The sequence below is a fragment of the Mus musculus genome, chromosome 14 (genome assembly GCF_000001635.26).
Source record: "Mus musculus strain C57BL/6J chromosome 14, GRCm38.p6 C57BL/6J".
Lineage (NCBI taxonomy): Eukaryota > Metazoa > Chordata > Mammalia > Rodentia > Muridae > Mus > Mus musculus.
In genome coordinates this window covers 55,738,128-55,764,749 of record NC_000080.6, presented here as the reverse complement: position 1 = coordinate 55,764,749, position 26,622 = coordinate 55,738,128, and the positions used below count along the sequence as shown (strand labels likewise).

General features: G+C 49.2%; 4 protein-coding genes across 7 annotated transcripts; 2 read left to right on the top strand and 2 right to left on the bottom strand.

The window, feature by feature from the left end:
* Positions 1 to 683: 683 nt before the first annotated feature.
* On the bottom strand, positions 684 to 6,828 carry Ltb4r2 (leukotriene B4 receptor 2). 3 transcript variants are annotated; one of them, XM_006519323.3, is made up of 3 exons: positions 6,740 to 6,828; positions 3,206 to 3,303; positions 684 to 2,842 (listed from the first exon to the last, which is right to left on the bottom strand). In XM_006519323.3, exons 2-3 carry the CDS (start codon positions 3,223 to 3,225, stop codon positions 1,744 to 1,746), a joined length of 1,119 nt encoding a protein of 372 aa, XP_006519386.1. In that variant the 5' UTR covers positions 3,226 to 3,303; positions 6,740 to 6,828; the 3' UTR covers positions 684 to 1,743. The 3 variants fall into 3 exon arrangements, with proteins under 3 accessions (XP_006519386.1, XP_006519389.1, NP_065236.1); XM_006519326.3 differs by lacking the exon at positions 3,206 to 3,303 and having other exon boundaries at positions 6,740 to 6,827; NM_020490.2 differs by lacking the exon at positions 6,740 to 6,828 and having other exon boundaries at positions 1,521 to 2,842; positions 3,206 to 3,322.
* Positions 6,326 to 10,698, top strand: Cideb (cell death-inducing DNA fragmentation factor, alpha subunit-like effector B). Its single transcript, NM_009894.3, has 5 exons — positions 6,326 to 6,498; positions 6,764 to 6,908; positions 9,479 to 9,625; positions 9,849 to 10,039; positions 10,179 to 10,698. The coding sequence occupies exons 1-5, from the start codon at positions 6,458 to 6,460 to the stop codon at positions 10,312 to 10,314; spliced, it is 660 nt and encodes a 219-aa protein (NP_034024.2). The 5' UTR covers positions 6,326 to 6,457; the 3' UTR covers positions 10,315 to 10,698.
* On the bottom strand, positions 9,116 to 19,057 carry Nop9 (NOP9 nucleolar protein). The gene is made up of 10 exons (NM_026403.3): positions 18,730 to 19,057; positions 18,140 to 18,589; positions 15,308 to 15,418; positions 14,617 to 14,758; positions 13,505 to 13,697; positions 12,552 to 12,692; positions 12,088 to 12,213; positions 11,702 to 11,938; positions 11,385 to 11,490; positions 9,116 to 11,109 (listed from the first exon to the last, which is right to left on the bottom strand). Exons 1-10 carry the CDS (start codon positions 18,974 to 18,976, stop codon positions 10,952 to 10,954), a joined length of 1,911 nt encoding a protein of 636 aa, NP_080679.3. The 5' UTR covers positions 18,977 to 19,057; the 3' UTR covers positions 9,116 to 10,951.
* An 8-nt stretch (positions 19,058 to 19,065) lies between these two features.
* On the top strand, positions 19,066 to 25,730 carry Dhrs1 (dehydrogenase/reductase (SDR family) member 1). Of its 2 annotated transcripts, none has more exons than NM_026819.3 (9): positions 19,066 to 19,309; positions 19,662 to 19,832; positions 20,949 to 21,092; positions 21,217 to 21,296; positions 23,435 to 23,567; positions 23,877 to 24,023; positions 24,745 to 24,814; positions 25,118 to 25,198; positions 25,330 to 25,730. In NM_026819.3, the coding sequence occupies exons 2-9, from the start codon at positions 19,683 to 19,685 to the stop codon at positions 25,464 to 25,466; spliced, it is 942 nt and encodes a 313-aa protein (NP_081095.2). In that variant the 5' UTR covers positions 19,066 to 19,309; positions 19,662 to 19,682; the 3' UTR covers positions 25,467 to 25,730. The 2 variants fall into 2 exon arrangements, with proteins under 2 accessions (NP_081095.2, XP_030103746.1); XM_030247886.1 differs by having other exon boundaries at positions 19,299 to 19,460.
* Positions 25,731 to 26,622: the final 892 nt, after the last annotated feature.

The window sequence follows — 26,622 nt, the reverse complement described above, 5'->3', positions numbered from 1 at the left end:
TGAGAAAAGCCAGATCAGCATTGGCCCAGTAACTGTCAAGCAGAGGATATGATGAAAAGGGGAGCTGAAACCACAGCAAAAACAGAGGGCAGAGTTGAGGAAGGATCTCTCTGACCACATGGGGTGTGTAAGGTGGAGAGTAGACAGCAGAGGAAGGTCAGGAACCTCTGCTCCAGAGCACCAGGACAGGACGGACTCTGTGTTTCAGAATAAAGCTTTGGGTTCAGAGCTCCAGGGTCACCCACGGCCCTTCCTAGCGGACAGTGGGTTATCTTTGCACTTTCTCCCCACTCCATCTTCCTTGGGAAGCCATCTTCCCTCCTCCTCCAGAGCCTAGGCATGCTAAGCACACTTCCTCCCTGATTCAGAAGTCACGTCAACCCTGGTTTTGGTGTTTGTAGCATGACCCTGGAGACTGAGTTTCCTTTTTGTGTGTGTGTGTGTCGGCCTCTGCCTGAAGGGTGAGAAATACCATTGAAGTAGAGCCCAGAGTAGCCACTTGGGAGGTCAGCTGTCTCAGTTTGCTGGGGACTGATGCATGTGGGAACAGGAATTCTGAGGGCTAGGAAGAATGGTCTGAGCCAACTAGGATGGACTGGTTGTGTGTGCAGCCATGATGCTCCTTAAAGGAAAAAACAAAAAAAAAAAAACAACAACAACCAAAACCCAAAAACCTTGCATTCTACTTTCCCCCTAATCAAAGGGGTCATTCAGGTTTTAGATCTGATAATAAAGAGATTCCAAAAGATGGAGGCTAGAAGTAATAGAGAAGGGTGAGGAACATCAACAACAGGAAGAAAAGACGGAGAAAGGGAAGGCACTGCCTTCCTGTGCATGGCTTTCAGTTTTCCAGATACCCCTGCCATTCCCCACACGTGGTGGCGCACACCTTTAATTCCAGCACTTGGGAGGCAGATTTCTGAGTTCGAGGCCAGCCTGATCTACAGAGTGAGTTCCAGGACAGCCAGGACTACACAGAGAAACCCTGTCTCAGGAGAAAAAAAGAAAAAAAAAAAAAACAATCTTCAAACTTCCCCTTTTAAAGCAACCTCTGGCTCCTGGGTTTCTTCGTAGGCCTGGTGGTTTATAGGGGGTATGCAAGGATGAGCCCAGGGTCAGAGGGAAGTGTTAAGTATTGGGGTCCCAGGTTCCTGCACCCCCATCCAGCCATGTGCTTTTGTCTCAGTGCCAACCACCAGTCAAGCAGGAACACTTTCCCTTCACGCTACACAGACTTCCTTCCCTGCTCGTAGGCCAGTTTCTTCCTCCTAAATGCTTCTAAGAATAGATTTTATCCACCCCCATCCAAACTCTAAAGTGGTTCTCCAGATAGGCCTGGGGAGGCAGACGACCTGGATGGGGAGGCAGGACAGAAAGCCGCTGAAGGCTGACACCATCCAGTCCTGACCTGTCTTGGTAGAGCTTGAGAGAGCTTCAGTACACTCCAGGAGCACACTTAAGCCATCAGCGAATGGCTTCCCAGGGTATTTCACAAGAATAGCTACTGGCAACGTGTAAATAGTGTTGGTACACGGATCCAGGCTGTACTGTAAGCACAAATTTTGAACATAGGCCACAGTCACCCTCACAATGCCATGGTTTGGAGGAATCAGGTTCAGATAGAGAAATCCTTATTCAGCCAAACTCAAACTGCAATCAGAGAAGGGTCCTCAAGTACTCCAGAGCTCTGGGAACACAATGAAAAGTGGTAGGGGAGCCCCAAGGTGGGGTTTAGGGTCTTGTCTACCATTCTTGACTGTCTTTCTCCGTCTTGCCCCCATCTCCGCCTCCAGGGTCTCCATTGCCCCTGCCCTGCCCCATTACTTTCAGCTTAGGAGTAGTTCGGAGTTCCATGGTACCCTCCCTAGAGCGGCTGCCCCCTCGGGCCTCCCCAGAGCCCTCGAAGAGTCGAGTAAGGAACCGAGGCCCGGCCCGCGGCAGCAAATCCCCCGCAGTGAAGACATAGAGCACTGGGTTGACGCTGGAACTGAAGAAAGCCAAGGCTGTAGTTCCAGCGCGCGCCGCCTGGCCCGCCCCGCCGAGCCTGGCCAGGGGTCCTTCCGGCGGAGCGAGCGCGGCCACCGCCTGTAGGAGATTGACCGCGTGGTAGGGAGCCCAGAGCAAGCCAAAGGCCAGCACGATGGCGCTCACCAGACGACCCACCCGTGTGCCTTGTCGCCCCGAGCCCCAGCGCGCTCCTCGCAACCGCGCCAGCGTCACGCCATAGCAGCCGAGCACGGTCCCAAAAGGCAAGACGAAGGCAGTCAGGGTCTCCAGGCTCAGATGAGCAGCTGCGTGCACTGGCGATGGGTGGCACAGCTGACACACGCGCCCGCCCCAGAGGTGGCGGTAGACCGCGGCCGGGACGGCGAGCACCAGGGCGGCCAGCCAGACCCCCAGCAGCAAGCGGCGGGCCAGGGCCGGGCTGCGCAGTCGGGGAGCCAGGAAGGGCCGAGTGACAGCCAGGCAGCGCTGCAGGCTGAGCAGGCCGGTGAGCAGCACGCTGGCGTACATGCTGAGCGCGCACACGTAGTACACCGCCTTGCAGCCCACCTGGCCCAAGGGCCAAGCCTCTTGGCTGAGGAAAGCCACAAAGAGCGGCGTGAGCAGCAGCACCGCGCCGTCGGCCAGGGCCAGGTGCAGCACAAGTGTGGCCGCCAGTGGCCGGCCCGCCGTGGGCCGCCAGCCCGCTAAGCTCCATACTACGAAGCCATTGCCTGGCAGTCCCAGCAACGCCGCCAGCAGTAGAAAGGCAGTGCCGGTGGCCCGCGAGCCCTTCCAGCTCAGTAGTGTCTCATTCCCAGGCGGACGGTAGCAGACAGACATCCTTCTAGGGGGAGAGCTGCAAGAATCCAGGGAAGGGGACATTCAGGATTGGGGCAAAAGCCCACACGACCTCTGATGCTAGATGAGAAGGAGCGTGCCTCCCCCAAGTTCTCGTCACCTTGCCTCTCTTCTCTCCAAGAAACCAATTCAAACAGCTCCTTAGAACCTGTGGCTTCTGTCCTCAGTCAAACCTTCCCACCTTGGTATGTTCCCAGAGGTCGCTGGTACCAAGGCACTGGTGTTCCCCAGTTCCGTTGTAGACAGTCACTGTCTCCACTTCTGGCCTTCTGCATACCTGCCTCTGTATCTAATCTCAGTCTTTGTATCTCAGGGCTAAGGTGGCTGTAAGGAGTAAAGGAGAATGGGCAGATCTACTTACCCGCTGGGAGAGAACAGCATTGGGGGGCGCAGAGAGATTTAGGAAGGTGACAGGTGAAGCCAGCTGCTGTGGATGAGGTGCCTAATCCTGCCCCGTGCCTGTCACATTTGCGGAGAGGATGAGTCAAGAATGGAGAGGGACAAGATGGTGCTCACCCTGGGCCCTCCTTCATCCTACTCCTTCCCATCACTGACAGGCCCAGGCATGTGGAGGCCAGCCTCCCCAGGAAGCAGGATAAGGCTGAGGTGCAGAGAAGGCTCAGCCTGCGGAGAAGAGCAGTTGTACCTGCTAACGACTGCTCCCACATCTCCCCACCTCTGGCCCCAGTCCTTTCAGCCCACCTCCTGCAATGTTTATGTTCTATCTAGCCTCCATGGCTTGCAGGCAACAGAGAAGTAACCCAAACAAGGCGCTCTCCCAGCTGCTCTCCTTTTGCTTGTTTCAACCTTCCGTTCCTGCGGAGTGTCCTCTTCTGCTTCAGTTTCTTTGGGGGCCTGTCAGAGCCCCTCCACCCTACAGCTATTACTCAGTTGCCGGTGACATTTCAGTGTAATACATGATGCTCAGGCCTAAGGCTATGCATTTGGGTAATAAGAGCTTACAACCTGGTTTAGGGGTGGAGATCATAACACTGGGGAGGGACGGAACATATTAAGATCAGGAAGAAAAAAAAAAAAAGATCAGGAAGAAGGCTGAAGAAATGGCTCAGTGGCTAAGAACATTTGCTGCTCAGCCAGAGGACCTGGGTTTGTTTTCCAGCACCGTGTTAGGCAGCTCATAACTATTTGGAATTCTAGCTCAATAGATTCTAACACTGACTCTGACCTCCACCTCTCTCTCTCTCTCTCTCTCTCTCTCTGTGTGTGTGTGTGTGTGTGTGTGTGTGTGTGTGTGTGTGTGTGTGTCACACACACCAGGAAGAGGAGAACAATCCAATGCATTGCTCCCCATGACTAGCCATCAGGACCCTGAGGTATACAGAATACCTAAGGCAGAATAAAACTAGGGCATGCCCATTGAGGGAGGATTGCCCTAGAGGTGTTATACCCCTATAATTTGCCCTTGATTGGTGCCTGAAGTGGCCCTGGCTGGGGCTCCAGCTGGCATGAGAAATGAAGCTGGCTAGGTCACAAAGCTGTCCAGGCACTTTGTGTTTCTCAGGTGTAAAGGGCTGCAATATATGTGCCGCCACTAGATGGTGCTAAACCTCTTTGTGCGCAGCTGCGAGAACACAGCCAGCCAAAGCCACCAGTCCGTCTCCGGGGCTTTTGCCCAACCCCTGGGGGCTTTAACCTATCCCCAGGGTGCATGAGGATCATGGGTGTTGCTACCAGTCCTAGTTTAGACACGTCACCAAAAGTATTTAAGCCACACACTTTCTGAGCCTTCTTTGTCTACCTCACTATGTTTAAGAAGTAAAAGTTAACCGTGGAAGAACCTGGTGTGTCCTGTGTTTATTTCCCGCGGGACGGGGATAAGCTCGGGATACTCAGGACTCAAGAAGCTAGGGAACTAGGAGAGCCTTGGAGGCTCCCAGTCAGGAGAACAGGGACTGTGCTCAGTTAAGGGGTTTACTAACAGTAAATCTCAGTTTCTGTGCAATTATCCATCGTGGCTACAGTTAACATCAGACATGAAACCTTGGCCATCACAACTAAAATTCTTAGACTGAGGAGAGGCTCAGTCCTTGCTATACAAGTGTGAGGACCTGTATTCGGCACCCAGAAACCATCTTAAAGGGGTACATGGGTTGTAATCCTGGTGTTGGCAGATGGAAACAAGTGGGTTTCTAGGGCTCACTGGCCAATGATCCTAACCAGCACAGCAATTTCCAGGCCTATTGAAGACCTTGTCTAAAAGAAAGAAAGAAAGAAAGAAAGAAAGAAAGAAAGAAAGAAAGAAAGAAAGAAAGAAAGAAAGAAAGAAAGAAAGAAAGAAAGGAAGGGAGAGAGAGAGAGAGAGAGAGAGAGAGAAGGGAGGGAGGGAGGGAGGAAGGAAGGAAGGAAGGAGGAAGGAAGGAAGAAAGAAAGAAAGAAAGAAAGAGAGAGAGAGAGAAGGGAGGGAGGGAGGGAGGAAGGAAGGAAGGAGGAAGGAAGGAAGGAAGGAAGGAAGGAAGAAAGAAAGAAAGAAAGAAAGAAAGAAAGAAAGAAAGAAAGAAAGAAAGAAAGAGAGAGAGAAAGGAAGGAAGGAAGAAAAGAAAAAGAAAGATAAAAAGAAAATAAAGAAAAAGTTGTTACCCGAGGAACAATATCCAAGTCCTCCAGCTTCCATATGCATGTGTTCTCTCTCTCTCTGTCTCTCTCTCTGTGCTAAAGGCTAAAGTCCTGACACTCCTCTGATTAGTGTAGTGGGGATCATAGCTGGAGATACATTTTGGGGGTGAGGGGTGGTCTTTTGAGACAGGGTTTCTCTGTGCAGTCCTGACTGTCCTGGAACTCACTCTGTAGGACAGGCTGGCCTCGAACTCAAGAGATCCACCCATCTCTGCCTCCCAAGTGCTGGGATTAAAGGTGTGCGCCACCACTGCCCTGCTGGAGATACATTTTTAATTAGCAAACCAAAAAAGATGAGAGTAGTGTTGGCTCATAGACACTGAAGCAGGCATTTCAAGAGAATAAAGCCAGAAAGAAAAAATGTTTAGCCAATCCTTCTCCAACCAAAGAGCGGATACGCAGGAAGGCCAGGGTTCCAGAAAGGATCCTGGTGATGCTGGTTCTGTAGATCAGAATCCAGTCTCTCATCAGACACAGTGTCCCTCCTTTCATAGTCTCCAAGTCTCTTCAGCACATTTAGCCCAGGCTTTTCCAAAGACTGAAGTTTATAACTTTCCAGTAGGTGGCGGCAGTCAGCAGGGCTCACATGGAATGTTCCATCTCTGGGATTGTGGGCCAGAAACTGTTCTAACGCTGTTCTAATAGGAAGATGAGTTCAAGGTGGCCAGTGTGGACTATAAAGTAAAACTGTATTTGGATGAGGGGGCGGCGGATCAAATATCTAACTTCATCCTTCACATCTCTAAAGAGACACAAACGGCGGACTTTGGTTACTTCTACCACTTCACATAGGCTCCTCCTCCTACCCTCTTCGACTTTGTCCCTCTTACTGACCAGGCAAGGGGGTCAGAGTCCACGCTTGACTCACCTCTCACTTTACCAGGGCTAAGATCTCAGCTTTATACAAAAAAGCAAGAACAACAGAGAAGCACCCAGCCCCAAAGCAACAGGGAGAGAGTCACCTCCCCCATCCCTCTGCATGGAGTACCTTTCAGCCTTCAACCCCAATGGCCTGCTAAGGTGATGTCTAACCCTTGCCTCTATATGTCAACCCTAGGGATATGGGCAGACAAGGCAAAACAGCCCAGGAAGACTCACTTCCCTATCTCCTCTACAGATTTCTCTCTTTTTCCCTCTGACTCTTAAATTACTATTTTGTTCTCCCTCTAAGTCTCTCCTTTGGATCTGTAAACCTAGACCCTCTAGCTACCCCACCCCCCACCATTATCAACAAGTTTGCCAACCCCCCCCCCCTCCTTACTCCTGTTTTGTTTCCAACCATCAGGTCAGTATCCACTGTGAGCTCGGAGTTAAGCCGTAGGGTCTGGAACTCAGCTCCTCCACCTCAGCGACCCTTCCGTGTCTGTGATCATAAGCGGACAGTCCGGAAAGGACTGACAGCTGCCAGCCTCCAAGAACTGCTAGATAAGGTAAGTGGTCAAACTTCTGGGTTCCTAGAACAAGGAAGCCATGGGACTCATGATAGTGGGGTCAGGGAGCAGGAAGTGTGCAGGCTCCATGATTGCCACACCTTCAGAGGTCGAAGAAACAGTAAGCCAGTGACCTGTTTGCATTTGAGTAAATTAGTCTCTGAGTAGTAGGCTTTCTTTGGCAGAGGAACAGTAGGTAACAAGGGCTGGAGAGATGGGCTCAGAAGTCATGGCAACTTGTATGTCTTTTCATAGTGCTAGGAATCAAAACTCTAGGCGAGGGCTCTGCCACCGATTTAAATTCCCAGCCCTTGATTTCTATGAAAAAGCCAATTTCAAATCCTGTTTCTGCCACTTGTTAGCTGTCAAACAATGGGAAAATATTCAACCTATCAAAACCTATTGTTTTGTTTTTCAAACAGGCTCTCACTTTTTAGCTCAGGCTGACCTTGAACTCAAGAATAGAATCCTCTTGCTTCAGGCTTCCAAACACTGAGATTAAAGACGCATGCCTCAAAACCTAAAAAAACTCTTTCAATGTTGGGCATCAAAGCCAGGTCTTTCAGCAGACTGGGCAAACAATTTCTTCTGAAGCGCAGCTCCAGCCTTCAGTTTGTCTACACAAGGGTCGAATAAACTGTCTTTTACAATTACTGAATAAATGGAAAGTCCTTATAGTTGACAGACATGGACAGGGGATGTATCTCAGCTTTTATCTTTTTAATGAGGTCAGTCAACAGACAACTGGAGCAGATGTTTATTTAACAATCTAGTTAGTAAAGCTAAGCAGAATCCTCTGGAGATTAGAGTGGCCTGCCCTAAGGAGGGAAGCAGCCCGAGGTGTGTTGTGCTAGGTGACTTGAGGTTAGGTGGCTTTCTTCCCCAAATCACAGTGGACTGGGCCTGCCTTTTGGAGTATTTTCTCATGTGGTCCCTACGAAAAGAGGTGAGGGAAAGGAGAGAGAGCCCAGCAGTGAAGAGCATGCACTGCTCTTCCAGAGACCCAGGTTGAGTTTCCCAGCACCTACCTGGTGGCTCACAACCACGTAACGCCAGCTCCAGAGAATCCAATGCCCTCTTCTCCACACATTCACATAAGCATAGTTCCCATAAACATTTAACAATAAAAATTTAGGGGCTGGAGAGATGGCTCAGTGGGTAAGAGCATTGACTGTTCGTCCAGAGGTCCTGAGTTCAAATCCCAGCAACCACGTGGTGGCTCACAACCATCTGTAATAGGACCTGATGCCCTCTTCTGGAGTGTCTGAAGACAACTACAGTGTACTCATATAAATAAAATAAATCTTTAAAAATAAAATAAAAATTTAAAGGAAGCTGTGTCAAGCCACAGGATAATCAATGTGAGGTCAGGTCTGTTTAAGATTCCCTTTGATAGTGTTTACACATTGGTCAAAACCCTGGGGCCTCAGTTTCTGGTGCAAGGGAATGACTTAAGCACAGCTTCAAGGATGCTCAGTCACAAGAGGTCTATCAGAAGGCACAGCCACTAAGATGTATGGTTACCTCCGCCCAGCTCCTTCCCTACAGGGTGGTCCTGCGGAATCTGATTCCTGGGAGAGGTGCAGGTTTTAGGAGCTATCCTTAAAACTGAAGTAGAGCTGGCCAACCAATCACATGTTTTAGACCAGCACCTCGTGCTTGCTCCTTGAGAGGGCCTTACAGGAGTCAGTGAGAGCCCCGCTCCTCCTGGTCACCTTGACTGTTTCTACCCAGCCAAAGCCTTTTCTTTCTCACCCAATTGTTCCTAGCCTCACTACCTTAACCCTGACGTTCCTTCTATGGCTCACACGTTTGCACTTGGCAAACAGTTTCACTTGGCCTCAGGAAGGTTAAATGGTGCTAACTTAGAAAACAATTGTAGAGAACAGGAAAGCATAGGACGACACTGCAGATAAGATAGATCAGACAGGTTTCATCTGGACAGACTTGGAGTCAGGGTCCAAAACTGTTGAAGTCTGGTTTTAAACTTCTGGACTCCAGTGATCCCCCTGCCTCTGCCTCCTGAGCAGCCAGGACTGTAGGCGTACTACCACACCCGGCTATGACTGATTTGTCATTCAGTTCCAGTAGGAGTGGCTCAGAGAGGAGCAAGAGTAGGTACGGAGGGAGGGAAGGAGGGAAGGAGGGTAGATAGGTAGGTCTGCTCTGTGAAGGTCTATCAACAGCTACCATTTCTGTTGGGTGGTCATGGTCTCACATACTTTTAATCCCAGAACATGGGAGGCAGAGGCCAGTGACTCTCTTGAGTTTGAGGCCAGCCTGGTCTACAGACCAAGTTCCAGGACAGCCAAAGCTACACAAAGAAAGAACTGCAACTTTTAGGAAGGATGAGATGAAGTGTTCATGTCTACAATCCCAGGACCCAGCAAACTAACACAGAATTGCTAAGTTTGGGAGCAGGCTGCACTACACCAACACCCTGTCTCAAAAAAAGAAATAAACAAACAAAACCCCTACAGGGAAGATGGCAAAACACCTGGAGGTAGAGCTGATATGCCAACCAGCGTGAGGCTGACGGGGCCTCCCTTCCTGCCTCTTGTCACTGACAGGTCCTGGAGACCTTGCTGCTACGTGGAGTGCTAACACTGGTCCTGGAGGAGGATGGGACTGCTGTGGACAGTGAGGACTTCTTCCAGCTGCTGGAGGACGACACGTGCTTGATGGTGCTTGAGCAGGGCCAGAGCTGGAGCCCCAAGGTGAGAGCCCCACAGTGGGGCTGCTTAGGTCTCCACTCCTTTCTGGTCCTCCCTGGCTTCTTCCCTGGCCTACCACTGACCTGTGGGGGCACAGGCTCTGGGGAGCTGTGAAGGACATCAACCATTAGATGACATTGGGAAGACAGATCCGGCACTGACAGGATTAGTGGTGGTTCCCAGGGTATGAGGGCAGGTCCACTTCAATGATGAGAATGTCCCACAGAGTGGGATGTTGTCATACGGCCTAGGACGGGAGAAGCCAAAACACAGCAAGGACATCGCCCGCATCACCTTCGATGTGTACAAGCAAAATCCCCGAGACCTCTTTGGCAGCCTCAACGTGAAAGCTACATTCTATGGACTCTACTCCATGAGCTGTGATTTCCAAGGAGTTGGCCCTAAAAGAGTACTCAGGTCAGAGACCAATCTGTCATGCAACCCTCGGATCCATGTATCCCATAAACTCCCCCTTATCAGCCCCCCACACCAAAGCATCCAACCCCGACCTCCTTGCAGCTTCCTTTAACTCTCTGATCTCCACTCTGCCCTCCAGGGAGCTCCTCCGTTGGACTTCCTCGCTGCTGCAAGGCCTGGGCCATATGCTGCTGGGCATCTCCTCCACCCTTCGCCATGTGGTGGAGGGGGCTGATCGATGGCAGTGGCACGGGCAGAGACACCTCCACTCCTAATGAGATCATGCTTTGAGCCTGTGCTGAAAGACTGGTTCCATGTGACACAGGAGGGTAGTAAAGGCACCATCAGGCTTGGGGTCTGCAGTGTACCCTAGGTAACCAAGCTGACTCCATCCTAACAGATCTGCACACTGCCTTGTTCCTCTGGCCTGTACATCTTCCTGAAGAATGCTACCTGTCTTCCCTCCACTCCTGCCTTCCACATACCCTGCAGAACCACAGCCTTGTCCCCTGCATCCTGATCCCACCGTAATCGCTGCTTCATCTAGGTTCTTACTGACGCCTACCCCTAAGATCCTGCATACCAACGGCCACTGTCCCTAGCTTTACTACAAGATAACTTTCCCCTAAAAAATAAAATAAAAATATTTCCAAGAAAAATACAAAAGTCTTTACCAGTATGTCTTGGGAGAGGGGAGAGAATAGCAGATGGACATAGAGATTAACAAGATCTAGCTGCCACAGAGCAGGCTAGCCTTGAATTCTTGATATTCTTGTTTTACCCTCTGGAATAGTAGGTTTACAGTTTTGTGCATGTTACTACATCTGGCTGCAGTAAGACTTTTGGATCCAATGTAAACAGGAAGGGTAAGCATGTTCCCCTCCCCATCAAGACCGAGTCCCGTTGCAAGTCTCAGTCTTCAAGTATAGAGCTCAATGCCCGCCTCCGCTTGGCCACAGTACTTTGCTGTTGTTCCCAAGCCTCTCGCCTCTTCAAGAAGGTAGTAAGGGCCACATTTCGAGCCACATGGTGGCCAAAAGGATCTTGAATCAACTCCTGGTTCTTTTCTCCTGCAAAGAAAACCACTCCTACTTAGCATCACCCATGTTTAAAGACAAACTCTACTTGAGGTAAAGGGCCATCCATTTTCAATCAACACTGGCCTGAAACAGGAATTACAGAACACCTCACCCATTAAAGCCGGATAAAGGGGAGGAGTAAGAGACTACACAACATCTCTGCAGAATGCAGAACCAGACTGCACTTTTGAAATCTGCTGAACCAATCAGCTACCGGGTACAGAAGGAGCCTAGAAACCACTCACCCAATTGGCAGTGGTACTCACCCAATTCAGCAGCAATTTCCTTCCGAGCCCCCAAAGCTGCTCCACTCCAGATGGCATCTAATACACGGCTGCCATGGCGGCTACAGGCAAGAGCCACATACTGTCCCTGAATAGAGACAAGGAAGGTAAAGTCCCTCCAGGGAAGTACACAGGTGTGTTCTGGAAACGGAGAAATAACTTCAGAAGCCCTGAGAGGCACAGTTTAAACAACACAGGAACTATGGACTGATCCTGCCTCCAGCTCTCAGGTCCAATCCTGAGATTGGCAGCTCATTTCTCTAAAGCAGTAACGGAGGGGACTAGAGCACAAGTCTAACCTTTAGGGTCTTCAGCACACGACGACGCTGCTTGTGTGTCACTGAGGGGCTACTCAGGATGGCATCAAATACATGAGAGCCAGCGGGGCTTTGGGCCAGAGTCAGAAGCTGTGGTCCGGTCAAGGCACTCAGACTTCGAAGTACAAGTCCAGGATTAGAAAAATACAGCAAATGCTGGAGCAGTAGAGACCCAAGTACAGTCACCTCCCTCAGCGCTCTGGCTGTGGCCATTTCAACCTGGGAGTACAGAAATAGGGAATTAGGAAGCAGGTGGATGACGGCATCGCTAGGTTACTGCACCCTTTTCAAAGGGGTCAGAAGTCTCATGTTAGCCCAAGGGGTTTCCCAAGCCCTAAGAAGCCTGGCCCCCAATAGCCCTATCTTACCTGATGCTCTGCAGGCACAGCCCCCTCCTCCTCCATTAGTTCATAGTATACCTCATAAGCCAACAAAGCAGCAAAGAGAGGCACGCAGGCTGCTTGCCGGGACGGGGGCTCTGCACAATGAAATGCCTAGATAGGAAGACAAAGCACAGTGACTCCTGAGATGGACCCCATCTCTAACACCGTGATTTTCCAGACAGATAAGATCTGGCTCAACAGCAAAGGATGCTCCATGACTGTAGAGTCTCGCCTGCCTTGTTCTCACTCCCAGCCTCTTAACTGAATTCATTTATCCCTCAAAGTTCTCTATGTTCTGGAGGATAAATTTCATTTCAGGGCTGTTCTTAGACTCATCTGTCTCCCTATCTATAACCCCCTCAATATGTACCATCCCACATCCAGATTAGACAGATCTCCACTAGAGTTAGGTCAGGGCCTGGACGGACTGAGAAATAACACCCACTCACCTCAAATAACAGCTGCAAGACCTGGGCTTGGTGAGTCCCAACCCTGCGGCAGGCTTCCACCAGGGCGACGACGACCCCTGGGTGGCCCTGGGCCAGCACCATTTCCAAGGCAGGGCTCAGCTCCTCAAACACAAGGGACAGCTGAGAGGAGACACAGATTGAAGAATTGTTGACAATCAATTAGTGACTTCCTATAAAGTTAATCAGAAAAAAACTTCCTACTAAAAAAATTCTAGAGAAAACATAAAAAACACTGTCAACATCAGATTATTCACTGTGCTGTGTAAAACCCAGAAGATAACAGCCATGGAGGGACCACCCGACCAGGGAAGAGTCTAAAGTTCCTTTTGTAGAAGACAGGGAAAACCAAGGGCAAGGTGGGTCTAGAACTAAACCCACCCTTCTACTCCATGTGCCAACCCAAGGGCCACAGGAAAACCCTCTGTCGTAAGCAGCAGGAAAGCTACGACACTGGCTTCAGCACTCCTGCGGATTTATAGACAAGATGACACAGAACTTTCCAGATGCAAACTTGAACTTAGCAGATTGGCAGTCAGATCTGAGAAGCTAAAACCAAACCCTAGGAGAAGGGTCCCTCCACCCTAATCCCTGGAAAACACCGTTTCTCTGTCTGAATAACTTCTCATGGGGGATAGGTAGTAATGTGTCAGAGAAGTACAGAGACCAGCACACAATAAAATGATGCCCCAAAGCAGGGCACTGGTGGTGCACACCTTTGATCTCAGCAGTCAGGATGCAGACATAGATGGATCTTGTTGAGTTCAAGACCAGCTTGATTTACAGAGCAAGTTCTAAGGGCTACAGAGAAACCCTTTCTCAAAAAACCAAATAATAAAAATAATAAAATAGCAAATAAGTAAGTAAGTAAATAAATAAATAAGGCCCAATGATTAAGAATAGCAGAAGAGACCCAGGCCACGTTTCCAACTCACCAGCTCAGGGGAAGTGATTGCATCCAGCAAGCGCTGCAAAGGGAAGTTCGCAATGGGATGCTCAGCCAAGGAGCATAGCTGACCCTGGAAGTGGTCCTTATAGAGGCGCTGGAGTCTCTCTGCTTCTAATACCAGCAGCACCTGCTCCAAGAGTCTAGAGCTCGTCTGATCCCGAAGAAACAGGAGTAGAGGGCTAGAGGTAAGAAGAGTGAGACCGGGGCTAGAGAGGCAGCTCTGTGGTTAATAGTCCTTAATGTTCCTGCAGAGGACCTGGCTTCACAGGCCCTCTCCTGCCCTCCACTACAAACACAGTACACATACATATACACAGGCAAAAGACTCATACAAGTGAAGTAAAAATGAAGTCTTTTCTTAAAGAGCTGGGTTTGATGGTGCACACCTTTAAGCTCAGCATTCAAGAGGCAGAATTGAGTTCATGGCCAACCTGGTGTATATAGTGAGTTCTAAGCCAGCCAGTGCTACATAGTGAGACCCTGTCTCACATAGATGAAGGATGAGACTGGGGCTTGAGAGATGGCTCAGTGGTTAAGAGCACGTACTTACTGCTCTTGCAGAGGACCTAAGAAGTTCAGTTCCACCGGACAGTGGTGGCGCACACCTTTAGTCCCAGCACTCGGGAGGCAGAGACAGGCGGATTTCTGAGTTCGAGGCCACCTGGTCTACAAAATGAGTTCCAGGACAGTCAGGGCCACAGAGAAACCCTGTCTTCAAAAAACCAAAAAAAAAAAAAAACCAAAAAAAAAAAAAAAAAACTCAAAAAATCACCACCACCAACAACAAAAGGTTCAGTTCCCAGCATGCACAAGGCTTAAAATAAAATTAAGTCAGACATGGCTGACTTTATTCCCAGCACCCAGGAGACAGAGGCAGAAGGATCTCTGTGACTTTGAGACTGGCTAGGACTGGCTAGGGATACACAATGAGACTGTACCTCCCAAGTACTGGGGTTAAGTTGTGTGTCACCGCCCAGCGATAAGTATTTTTGGGGAGATCAAAGAGTGTAAACTCACCCAGAAATAGCTACACCACATTATCTCATTTGTCTCAGACAACACCCCCAGCTGTGGTGACCCCTGAAGACATGATCACACCTGCCATCTGCTGAAGAATTCCGAGAACTCAGGTAATCAATGACTGCATCGCAGAGGTGGGCACAGTGCTGAGGTAATTTTTGGTGGAGGACTTGTAAGGCCACCTGAAGACAAAAGCTGGAGATCTTGTCGGTGATAAATACTGTAGGAAACGCAGAAAGAATTTAATACCTTGTCCCAAACCCAGATTACCTGTACAACCTCAAAGCTCAGCCAACAAGGAAGATTACATATACAAAAATATCAACAGAAGAATGCCTTATAGCATTAAACCTGACAGGTGTTAAGATAGGAATGACCTGATGTAAGGGTCCTGCTTGGTGGGAACCCCCAGAGAAGACCCTAGACACCTTTTCTACTTCCCTTCTGCGATGGTTCCTCTTGACTGTCCACTTGATGGGATTTACAATCACCATGGAAACTAACTTCTGGGCATTTCTGTGAGTAAGTTTCTGGAATAGGTCTATGAAGGTGAGCACACCACCTGTGGGCAAATGTGGGTAGCACCACCCATAAGAGCAGCATTTATCCACCTGCTTCCTGACTTGATAAGAGTGTAGCTTTACCATGATAACCTCCCTGACATAACAGACTATACCCTCCAGCTGGGAGTCTAACTTTTTCTTCCTTAAGTCACTTTGATCCGGTATTTCCCTCTGAAACATGTAAAGTAATTAATACATCTTTTTACCAGCAATGTCCTTCAGAAAGCAGGCGCTCAGGTCCTGAAGGCGATTCAAGAAGGTTTTAGGAACCTCAAAATCAGTTGGTTTACATTCCCGAGCTGAAGTCCTCTGTGTTTCTAAAGAAAGACCAAGAACATGAACAACAATGAGATTACAGATAGCCAAGTGTTGGAGTTCGTCAAAAGACCCTCTTGCTCACAAAAACTACAGAGACGGCCATCGCTGCAAACTACATGAGGATTTTTATTATTCCAACATGTTGGGGACTCCCCTCCCAGCATGCAGGCAAGAAGAAAGACCTAGAACAAAGAACACACTTTTTTATACCTTTGTAAGAGGCAGATACAAGCAACAGGGTAGTGGTCTTATTTTCATTGGTGTAGCAAGTAACCTTTTCAGGCATTGGTTGGTTTGTATAGTGACTAAGTAACCCTTTGGCCTAGTGACTCACTTTGCCTGCCCCCATGGTGGGTTATTATGATTTGGTCAGCAAAGCAGTAATACATTTTGAACTTATGGGTCAGTCACAGCTATTCACAGGGAATCCTAGCAAGATCAGGGCGGCTTGTGATTTATCTCGAAATTTAAACTGAGGCAGGGTTTCTAAGACTGTTATCTGTGTTATAGCTCATTTTTGAGAATAGCTAATCTTGCTCTGGCAGCTATGGTCATCATGCTCTCTTGGTCAGTCCTCTCAGATGGGGAAGGGGCCGGGTGGTATTGAACTATTGAACTTGCTTACATTGGCAGGGAAAGGGGAAATTCCTCAAGCAGCAGGGGGAAGGGGAAAGCTTCTGCAAACAGCTTTGGTGCACATGAGCCAAGCTAAAGACTATTATTTCTTCCCAAGTAGGAAGGAAAGCACCACAGAAGAATAAGGGCTCAGCTTGGAGATGCAGGACAGGTGAGTGCCTCTTGTGGAGGAGTAAAATATTCTTTCATTTTTTTCTCCAAGGATCTTAAACTCCCTTCCCTATGGTCCAGGGCTCAAATTTCTCAGCCAGGATTTATAGTATACCAAAACCAGACTTCACTTATACTCTCTAAGTGTGTTTTCCAGTACTTTTAGTTCTGCTTTTGTTTGTTTGTTTGCTTGCTTGTTTTTGTTTTTTGAGACAGGGTTTCTCTGTGTAGCCCTGGCTGTCCTAGAACTCACTCTGTAGACCAGGCTGACCTCGAACTCAGAAATCCACCTGCCTCTTCCTCCCAAGTGCTGGGATTAAAGGCGTGCACCACCACTGCCCAGCTCTTCAGTATTTTTAAATGTAGGTTACATTCTATGACTATAACAAGAAACAAAGTTAGTGGTCTCAATTAGCATTTTTATTTTAATTTTTATCTTTTTATATGCATTACATCCTATCCATTCCTTTATCTCCACTCCTACCCAGTTCCCACCTCCCCACCTTCCCTCTCCCCCAGATCCACTCTTTCTGTTTCCCTTCGAAAAACAAAACAAACAGGCCTCCCAGGGATATCAATCAAACATGGCATAACGGATTACAGTAAGACTCCGCACAGATGCTCACATCAAGACTGGATGAGGAGACTCAGGAGGAGTAAAAGTGCTCTCAGTGTAGGCAAGAGGTAGAGATATTCCCCACTCCCACTGTTGTCCAAGCTGCACAACCATAATGTATATGCAAAGGGCCCAGCTCAGATCTATCCAGGGTCGGAGATTATTACTTTAGTCTCTGTGAGCCCCTATGAGCCTGCGTAGTTGATTCTGTGAGTCATGTATTTGTGGTGGCCTCAATCCCTCTGGCTCCTAGAATCCTTCTTCCCCCTCTTCTGCGAGGTTCCCCCTAGTGTTTGACTGTAGGTCTCTGCATCTGCTCCCATCAGTAATTAGCTTTTTTTTTTTTTTTTTAAGATAGAGAATAAAATTTAAAAGGAAAGAAAATATCAGAAAAAGAGGTAGCATGTGGAAAGGGTAAGGGTATCTTTTTCTGAACTTTTGCTTAGATCCAACATCCACACACAAATCACATTAGGGTTAGAAACAAACTTCCCAGCCAGGTGGAAAGGCATACGCCCGTAATGTCAGTATTAGAGAGGCTGAGGCAGAAAGTCAATAAACTGGACACCAGCATAAGCTTACATAGTAAGTTCAGACCAGCATGTGCTACACAGTAAGAACTTGCCCAAAAAACAAAGCAGCCGCCAAGTGGTGGCGCACACCTTTAATCCTAGCACTTGGGAGGCAGAGGCAGGTGGAGCTCTGAGTTCAAGGCCAGTTTAGTTAGGCATGGTAGCAGCACAAGCCTGCAATCCCAGCACTTGGAAGGCAGGAGCGAGCAGGAGCATCAAGGCCAGCCTGTGCTACAACCCAAGTCAAAAGCCAGCAGGGCTATCTGGGAGACTCTGTCTCCAAAGAAAGTATCGGAGCCGGGAAGGTTATGATAAGAGTGATTGCTACTAAGCCTGACAACCTGAGTTCAATACCCAGAACCCACATGGTGGAAGGGGAGAACTGACACCCACAAAGTCGTCTTCTCCCCTCCACAAGAACACTCCAGAAGGCACACACATTCGAGTGTGTACACATGCCCAGACGTATTTAAAAAAAAAAAAATTCTTACTCTGAGTTGTGGAAATAAAAATGTGAAACACATTGCTCCCTCTGTGTCTCTGCTAGTAATAGTTGGTCCTTGAATTCAAGTGTATCCATCCTTACTAGGCACACTATACTTTGGCCTTCCAGGTTCTGCCCCAAGGGTCTGCTGATTCTTTACGGTCAAGTTTCACCACAAAGATGAACTCTTCTGTTTACTGGCTTCGGAACTTCCTGACCACTCCTGCTCACCAACCCCTCTTCCCTTTCTTACAGTACTTACCAGACGACTGGGAGCCACGGGGCTTGCCTCTCTCGGACTCCAAAAGAGTACCTCCCAAGACCTGCAGCAGAGTTCTGACCACGAAGCTGCCATGCGTGTCTCCACAGAAGAACAGAAAATCATCACACACTTCAGCGGCTAGTCCCAGGACTAGCTCCTCCAGAGTTTGCGAGGGACCACCCTCCTCCTCTTCCTCCTCCTCCTCCTCTGCCTCCGCAGGACGCCTCAGCAATCGAGGTAGCTGCAGCAAAGCACTTTGTAATACGTGGACCCCACACCGATGACAAGCCACGAAGCGCAAGTTGGGGCGCAGAGCGGCCCACACTCGACACAGGGGTTTCAAAGGACTGAACCCCAAAAGCTCCTGCAGCATTTCGCTACCAGTCCTGTTCGTGGCCAAGGCTAGAGCCTGAGCCTCCACTTCCTTCAAAATATTGCGCGCCATCAACTCTTTAAAAAAAAAAAATGGGGTCATAAATAAACCGTTAGGCTGAGAGGAGGAGAAGACTTACCCATCACTTAGCCAAGACCTCCCCTGAAAGTTCGGCGTGTGGGTTTTCCACTTAACCCACGGCGTTAGCTGCTCCTACCTCGTTCTTCGGCGGCGTCGGGAGCCACTTTTAGCGCTGACAGCGCCCGTCGGAAATATCCAAGAGCCTCCGGGCTCAGATGCGGGAGAGCCTCGGGGGCCTGCTCCGCACGCGCGGCTGCCGGCAGCCGGGGATAACCATCGCGGCCGGGAGGGGGACGTCCCGAACCCCGGGCCGCGCGTCCCCGCCGGCCGGCACCCGAGAACTGGCGTCGCGCTTTGTGAGCGGAACGCGGCCCCAACCCCATGCGTGCTTTGGGACCAGCCGTTCACGCTTCCCGGTTGCAGCTCCCACAACCGCCGGCGCGCTCCGGACGCACGGGGACGTCATGAGTCTGCGACGGGGCGGGCGGGAGGGCATGATGGGCGTGGCTGCAGGTCGCCCTTCCCCATTTGCGGACTCCACCCCACTGGGTCTGACCCTGGAACTCCAGGGCTATCTTTGACTGGTTCCATATCATCGTTATCCGCACCCGGACTTCCATCCAGGCACGCACTCCAACGTGGCAAGAATCAAAGTTCTCAAACTATAGATCTGGCGATCTGGGCAGAAAGAAACCCAGAGGCTGCGTCTGCTGCTGGTAAGGCTCTGACCACTTCAGGGGTCAGGGATTCGCGGTTCTCCGTGGGTCTGGACGGGTAGCCAGAACTCCAGAGAGCCCAGGACTCTTCGTGGCCATACCCTGTTAGGCTGCATTGCCAGATTCCCTACCAAGTCAGCTTCACTCAGAGGTTCGTGATAGTATTGTGTGTAACGCTGGAGAGTCCTGGGACTCTCCTAAAAGGACAGCCTGGCCTGAGACTTTGACTCAGGTATCCTTCTGTCAAATTTCTCTCCCCTCAAAATAGTCCAAACTTGTCTAGCCCTCACAGAGACCTGGATTCAGCACACAATCTACAGGATTCCCTCAAAGCGACTCTTTACCTCCACAGATATCCCCTTTGATGTGAGTCATGGTAGCGCCTATGAAGGGCCAAGTGTGTGTGGTAACTGGTGCCTCCAGGGGTATTGGCCGTGGCATTGCCTTACAGCTTTGCAAAGCAGGTGCCACAGTTTACATTACCGGCCGCCATCTGGATACGCTTAGAGCTACTGCCCAGGAGGTAAGTGACCACCTGAATTAATCACTGTGATTACTATACCCCCCCCAACAAATCGCAATGTTTACTGAATACCATAAATAATAATCTAGGATTGATTTTTTTTCTACCAAGAGAGCTTAATGGGAAGAAAAATCTTTCTGTTTGAGAGTTTCAGGTTTTGCAAAGAAAAAAAAATTGTACTGGTGGCTTCCTCTAATTTTCCTCTTCCCTGGCATTGGGTTTTGCATGCCTTTGATGCCAGCACTCAGGAGCCAGAACCTCTCTGTGATTTCAAGGTCTACATAGTGAGTTCCAAACCGGCTACAGAGTGAGACCTTGTGGGGAGGAAAAAAGCCGGCATGGCATGCATGCCTATATAACCCAGCACTGGAGACATTGGGCCAGGAGATTTCAAGTTGAAGGTCAGCTTGAGCTATGTAGTAAGACCCTCTCAAAAAAGCTCTTAGGCTTTAGTTGGCTTAGATTGGTGATCCAGTTAGAAGACGATTTAAGTTTTAGATAGTTCACCCTGGCTGGATTGTGAAGAAGTGACTTGAAGAAAAAGACTTGAAGTCAGGCGAGGCATTGCTGCAGTTTGAGCAGGACAGAAGCAGGACCCTGGGCTCACCCCTGGAGAATAGGTACTCTTCTTCCTCTGGTGGGAGGGTCACATTTTTCAGAGGCAAGGCAAAATAGGAAGTAGCAGTAGTTTATGCCTAATAGCTTTAGTTTTTCACTGTGGAGTCAGAGCATTGGTTGAGTGAGGGAAGGAGCAGAGGCTGAGTAAGAATTCCAAGTGAGCAGCAAGGGAGTCGGAAAGGACAAAGAGGATGGTTACTTCTGTCTGAGAGTGGACGCCATGCCTCATCTCTTGCCTGGAATTAGCAGAATAATTACAAAGTAAGGTCTTGCATATGGTAGCCCTCAGTGAAAGCGGATGTTAAATCTGAAGTCCAATGTACCTTGCTCTGTTGTGGGAGGTGCCATTGTGGTGAAATTCCTAAAGCGGACACCAGAGGGAGCCATTGCATGGCCATGTCCCAGCTGTTGGCTGAGTCCTGAGCTCTCAGTTCCTAAACTTCACTGGAGTTCGGAAAGTGACACTGCTGTGAACTCATCCTCGCTGTCCCTCTCCAGGCACAGTCCCTCGGGGGCCGGTGTGTACCCGTGGTGTGTGATTCAAGCCAGGAGAGTGAAGTGAAAAGCCTGTTCGAGCAAGTAGATCGGGAACAGAAAGGGCGGCTAGATGTTCTGGTCAATAATGCCTATGCTGGCGTCCAGGTAACCTTTTAACTCGATCCAACTCTACATTCCAAATCCACCCTTGAGTCTTTATCTCCATTCGTGGTCCCATTAGCCAGCCCTTTATACCTTCATGCCAATCAGTCACCCTTATGTCTTCTAGGCAATCCTGAACACCACCAACAAGTCTTTCTGGGAAGTGCCTGCCTCCATTTGGGATGACATAAACAATGTTGGACTCAGGTGTGTGCTTCACTGCCAGAGCCTGGGCTCCTCTTGTTTAGTAGCCCCAGAGCCTGGGCCTTTTCCTATAAGGACTTTCTCCTCTGGCTTCCCCATCTCTTTCAACTCCGTTCTACTCCATTTGTCCCACTTACTCCTGGAGAAGTCCCATGCCTGTGGGTTTGCACCTAAGAATATAACCTTTTTTTTTCCCCCACGTGTGTACGTGAGCATGCATATGTGATAGGGGTGTGTAGGTGTGTTTCTGTGCCTACCTTGGTGCATGCAGAGATCCGAAGACAAGTCCAGAGAGTCAGTTCTCTTTCTCCACATCTTTCTGTGAGTTTCGGGCTTGAGCTTGGCTTTCCCGGCCTGCACAGGAAGCAGCCTTTGCCTACTGAGCCACCTCAGCCTGGGAATGGCAGTCTTTGCTTTGTCTCAGTTTGTCTTTTTTGCTTTGGTTTGATTTGGTTTGGTTTTTGAGACAGGGTTTCTCCGTGTAGCCTTGGCAGTCCAGAAGTTCTCTCTATAAACCAGGCTGATCGTGAACTCAGAGATCTGCCTGCCAAGTGCTGGGATTAAAGGCATGCCCTACCTCCCAACTCAGGGTTTTCTGACAAGATGGCAGCCTCGTTCCAGCCTCATTCTTTGCCCATCCAAGTACAAGTCCCAGAAGGAGGATTCTCTCAGTGTTGCACACAGCCCATGGGCTATGTTTTAAAAAACTATTAGAAGGAAAGCTCAAATGATTAAAAGGATGGACCAATTAATGTAGCGTGTCTATGCCCCTGTCGGTTGTGATCACTCCACACGTGTCATTCTACTTCCTTCTAATTCATTCTCAGCCCTGCTGCCCTCTCCATCCCTCGCCTCTCAGCGAGGTCTCTCTTCTCCCGTTAGTCCTGTCACTTGTTTCCTGTTTCCCTCTCTATTTCCCACCTTCCTCAGAGAGCTTCCTTCCCTGTATACGTGTGTATACATGTATAGTTTTAAACCTAGGGTCCACATATGAGAGATAACATGGTATTTGCCTTTCTGAGTCGAGCTTACTTTGCCAGATGTGGTGGTGCACGCCTTTAATCCCAGCACTCAGGAGGCAGAGGCAGGCATATCTCTGTGAGTTTGAGGCCAGCATGGTACACTAGTATCAGGACACCCAGGGCTATGTAAAGAGACCCTATCTCAGAAATAGTAACCACAATAATAATTGGTTTTTGGTTGTATCCATTTTCCTGCAAAAGAGGTGGTTTCATTTTTCTTCTTCTTCCCATTAATTTATTTTTTCACATCCTCGTCACTCCTTCCAACCCCACACCCTTTTCTTTACAGCTGTATAAAATTCCATTTTGTATCTGTACCACCTTCTCCACTCCATTTATCCACCCATTAGTGGATGGACATCTAGGTTGGTTCTATCTCTAGACTGTTGTGAGTAGGTCAGCTGTAAAGATGCAAATCTCTGTGTGGTTTGTTCACTTAGAGCCCTGCCCAAGTGTAGGGAGGTTGGGTGGTGATCTGTCTGTTTCTGAGAAATCCCTGTCTCGCCATCAGCAGTGACTAGGCTTCTCCTTTGCCCACACCATCACCGGCCCTTGGGAACTGTTTGCTTGATGAAAGCCACTCTGACTAGGAGGAAATGGAATCTGAAATTAGTTTTAATTTACATTTCCCCTTGTGGCTATGGTTATCGAACATTTTCTGGGTATTTATGTGGCTATTTGCATCTCTTCTTTGAGAACTTTCTATTCATCTCATCTGCTCATTTTATTACATGGTCTCATCTAGCCCAAGCTGGCCTCAAACTCACTGTGTAGCCAAGGGTGTCCCAATTCTCCCGCCTTCACCTTCATGGTGCTGAGATTATAAGTTTGTTCCATGAACCCAGCTGACCAGATACATGGCTTGACACACCCAAGAACTATCTTATGTTTACGGTGCAAGAGCCCCATTATATGTCATGCATACTCTCTCTTGTCTACCATTAATTGTATCAGGTTTTCCCTTGGAATGGCCTATACCTGATTTCCCTGGTCTTCAGCTATTGCTATGCAGCCTCTATACTGACCACAGATACTGAGGACTTGAGAAGCAACTGAACCAGCATTCACACAATTCATTCCTTCTTCTTCTTCTTCTTCTTCTTCCCTGACCCTGTCTAGAGGCCACTACTTATGCTCTGTGTATGGGGCACGGCTGATGGTGCCAGCTGGCAAAGGACTCATCGTGATTGTCTCCTCCCCTGGGGGGCTGCAGCATATGTTCAATGTCCCTTATGGTGTGGGCAAAGCTGCGGTAAGGATCAAGGCACAGGAGTTGGGGGGTACACAGCAGTGTTGACGGTTGGTAATGGTCCACAGCTGTCAGAGTAGTAAGACCTTCACCTCTCCCTCCCCCCCCCCCTCTCTCTCTGTCCCATGCACTGATCGTCCTTTGTGTGGACTTCTATTCATCTGCCAGAGTAGGTATCAAATGTGGGAAGATGGTGGCAGAAACATCAGGGCCCTCGAGAAGGATGGGGGCCTGGGGTATCCTCTTAGACTCAGAGGAAGGTGAGGTGGGCAGGTATCCAGGGTCTCATTTCTGCCTTCTCTCCCTCCATAGTGTGACAGACTGGCTGCTGACTGTGCCCATGAGCTACGGCGTCACGGAGTCAGCTACGTGTCTCTGTGGCCAGGGCTGGTGCAAACAGAAATGGTGAAGGAGTTTATGGCAAAAGAGGATACTCCTGAGGACCCTCTATTTAAGAAGGTTGGCAAGGGAAGGGGAGGGGAAACAGAGCAGAGGCAGCTCTCCAGTCTCGAGAGCAGTGACAACTGTAAGCAGGGCCTGGGGTGGCAGTCTGTTTGTAATCCACCACTCACGAGGCAGGGGCGAGGGGATCTGTGGGACTTCAAGGCCAACCTGACTGAGGTCTGGGCCAGCCAGGGCTACATAGTGAGACTAATAAAGCGAGAAAGAGTAGTTGTTCCCACGTACCAGGTACTTCCTAGGGCAGACAGACACAGGCTGAGCACACAGCACATTACTTCTTTTAATCCTCTAAAGCAGTTAATAGCTCCATTTTATAGACAGTGACGTGGAAACCCAGAGAGCCTAAGCATCTTGACCCAGGGCTGAAAGTGTGGCTGTAGAGCATTTGCTTAAGTGAGCTGGGATAGGCTCAGTCCCTCTCAATGAGAAATGACAGGAAGGAGGGAAATGTGCTCCATGGTAGATGTCATAACAGGACAGGCTCCCTGACACCAAAGCCCACATAGTGACCTTGCCCTGACCTAGAAGGTCTAGACACTACTTGGGACGCTTTGATCCTTCCGCTTATGCGTGGGGAAGGGAGCTGTAACGCTTTCTAAGACATGGCCGTGCGCGTCCTGCCTAGGGTTTGTGTCTGTCTGGGACAGAAGGTGACAGTGGCGAAGGCACAGGCAGCGCTCTTGGAAAATAACCCCTAACTTTTCAACCTGTTTTTTAGATGAAACCAGATTTCTCATCAGCCGAAAGTCCAGAAATGAGTGGCAAGTGTGTGGTGGCCTTGGCAACAGGTGATGATGGCACTTAGTGACAAAGTCCATCTTTGGGGCGCTCACAGCCAGTTCCTAAATTTGGTGTGGGAGATGACTAGACACTGTTGCCTTTTCTGTCTGTTGGAGCTCTGGGGGCAGGATTCCTGGTTGGGGTCTGCTATGATCTCCTGCCGGGTAGTGTGGGCTGGAGCCTTTGTGTGAGCACAGAGAGCGTCTGCTCAGGGCTGCAGTGCATAACACAGCCACACTCTGTCCCAGTCCACTGTCGTCACTCGGCACCACTCCCAATGCCCACCATCTTAACCATATGTGTGCCCACAGACCCCAATATCCTGAACTTGAGCGGGAAGGTGCTGCCGTCCTGTGACCTTGCTCGGCGCTATGGCCTTAAGGATATCGATGGTAAGTGTTTGCCCTGGGCCAGCTTTAACCAATGACTGTGTGCCCTGCTCCTTTCTCCCAACTTTTCAGCCAGAGTTGGGGTGTCCAAGAAGAACGAAATAAGGGTCTACCTTCCCTTCTGTTATTCCCAGGCCGCCCTGTCAAAGACTACTTTTCTCTGGGCTATGCCCTCTCACAAGTCTCCAGCCTGGGATGGCTGAACTCCTTCTTGCCTGGCTTCCTCCGTGTACCCAAGTGGGTCGTCACCCTCTACAACAGCAAATTCTAACCTCCTGACCTGCCATCCCAGCCCTTCCAGAACCTCGTCTTATTGAGGCTCAGGTGGGTGGGGCTGTCTTGGTAGAACAAACCCGCTTTCCCACATACTCATGCCCTCACCATGAAGAGAAGGTGGCTGCAGGAAGTCTAGTGCATTCTGGGGGCTCTGGTAGGTTCTTTGTGCCTTTTCCCTGTCTCTACATCTTAATATTTTGCTTGAGTAATTATAAGTGCTTATAAATAGAAGTTAATAAAGGTCTCATCTCCCCTTCAATATGTGAGTTCTCATTCTGTATTAAAGTGGTAAATGTTTGAGAAAAAGATTCAATGATGAAAAAATGTATAGGTTCTCAGGCTGAGCTGGTTTAGTGGATACAGCTCTCTCAGAACAAGCTTGAAGACCAGATTCACATCCCAGAAACCTTGTAAAACTGGATGCAGTAGCGGCCTGTATGTAACTCCACCAAGCCTGTGTGCAATAGGAGACATAAGTGGGGAAATCCCTGCAAGCTCTCCTGCCAGCCAGCCTGGTGCACACAGCGACATGCACACAGTTATGCTGAACAGCTAAAGACCCTACAGAAACAAGGTAGAGGTGAGTACCAACAGCCAGGATTGTCCTGTGACCGACATATGGGGCATGTACCCGAGTTCACATGCACATTCACACCTTGTAATCACATTAGCTAGATACAGTGGTGCACGCCTTTAATCCCAGCACTGAAGAGGCAGAGCCAGGAGGACCTCTGTGAATTCCAGGCCAGCCTGGTCTACATAGTGAGTTCCAGGAAAGACAGTGAAACTCTGTCTCAAAAATTAATTAATTAAAAGTGGAGCCCAACACACACTTTTAATCCCAGAACTCAAGCGGCAGAGACAGGTAAGTCTGAGGCCAGCCTATTCTACATAGAGAGGTCCAGGCTAGCCAGGAATACATAGTGAAATCCTGTCTCAAAAAATAAAATGAGACACGGACTGCTCTTCCAGAGGTCCTAAGTTCAATTCCCAGCAACCACATGGTGGCTCACAGCCATCTGTAGTGGGATCTGATGTCCTCTTCTGGTGTGTCTGAAGAGAGCAATAGTGTACTCATATACATAAAATAAATAAATCTTTAAAAATAAAAAAATGAGAATCAAATGCCTAGGTTCTAAAGGGCTCCAGTC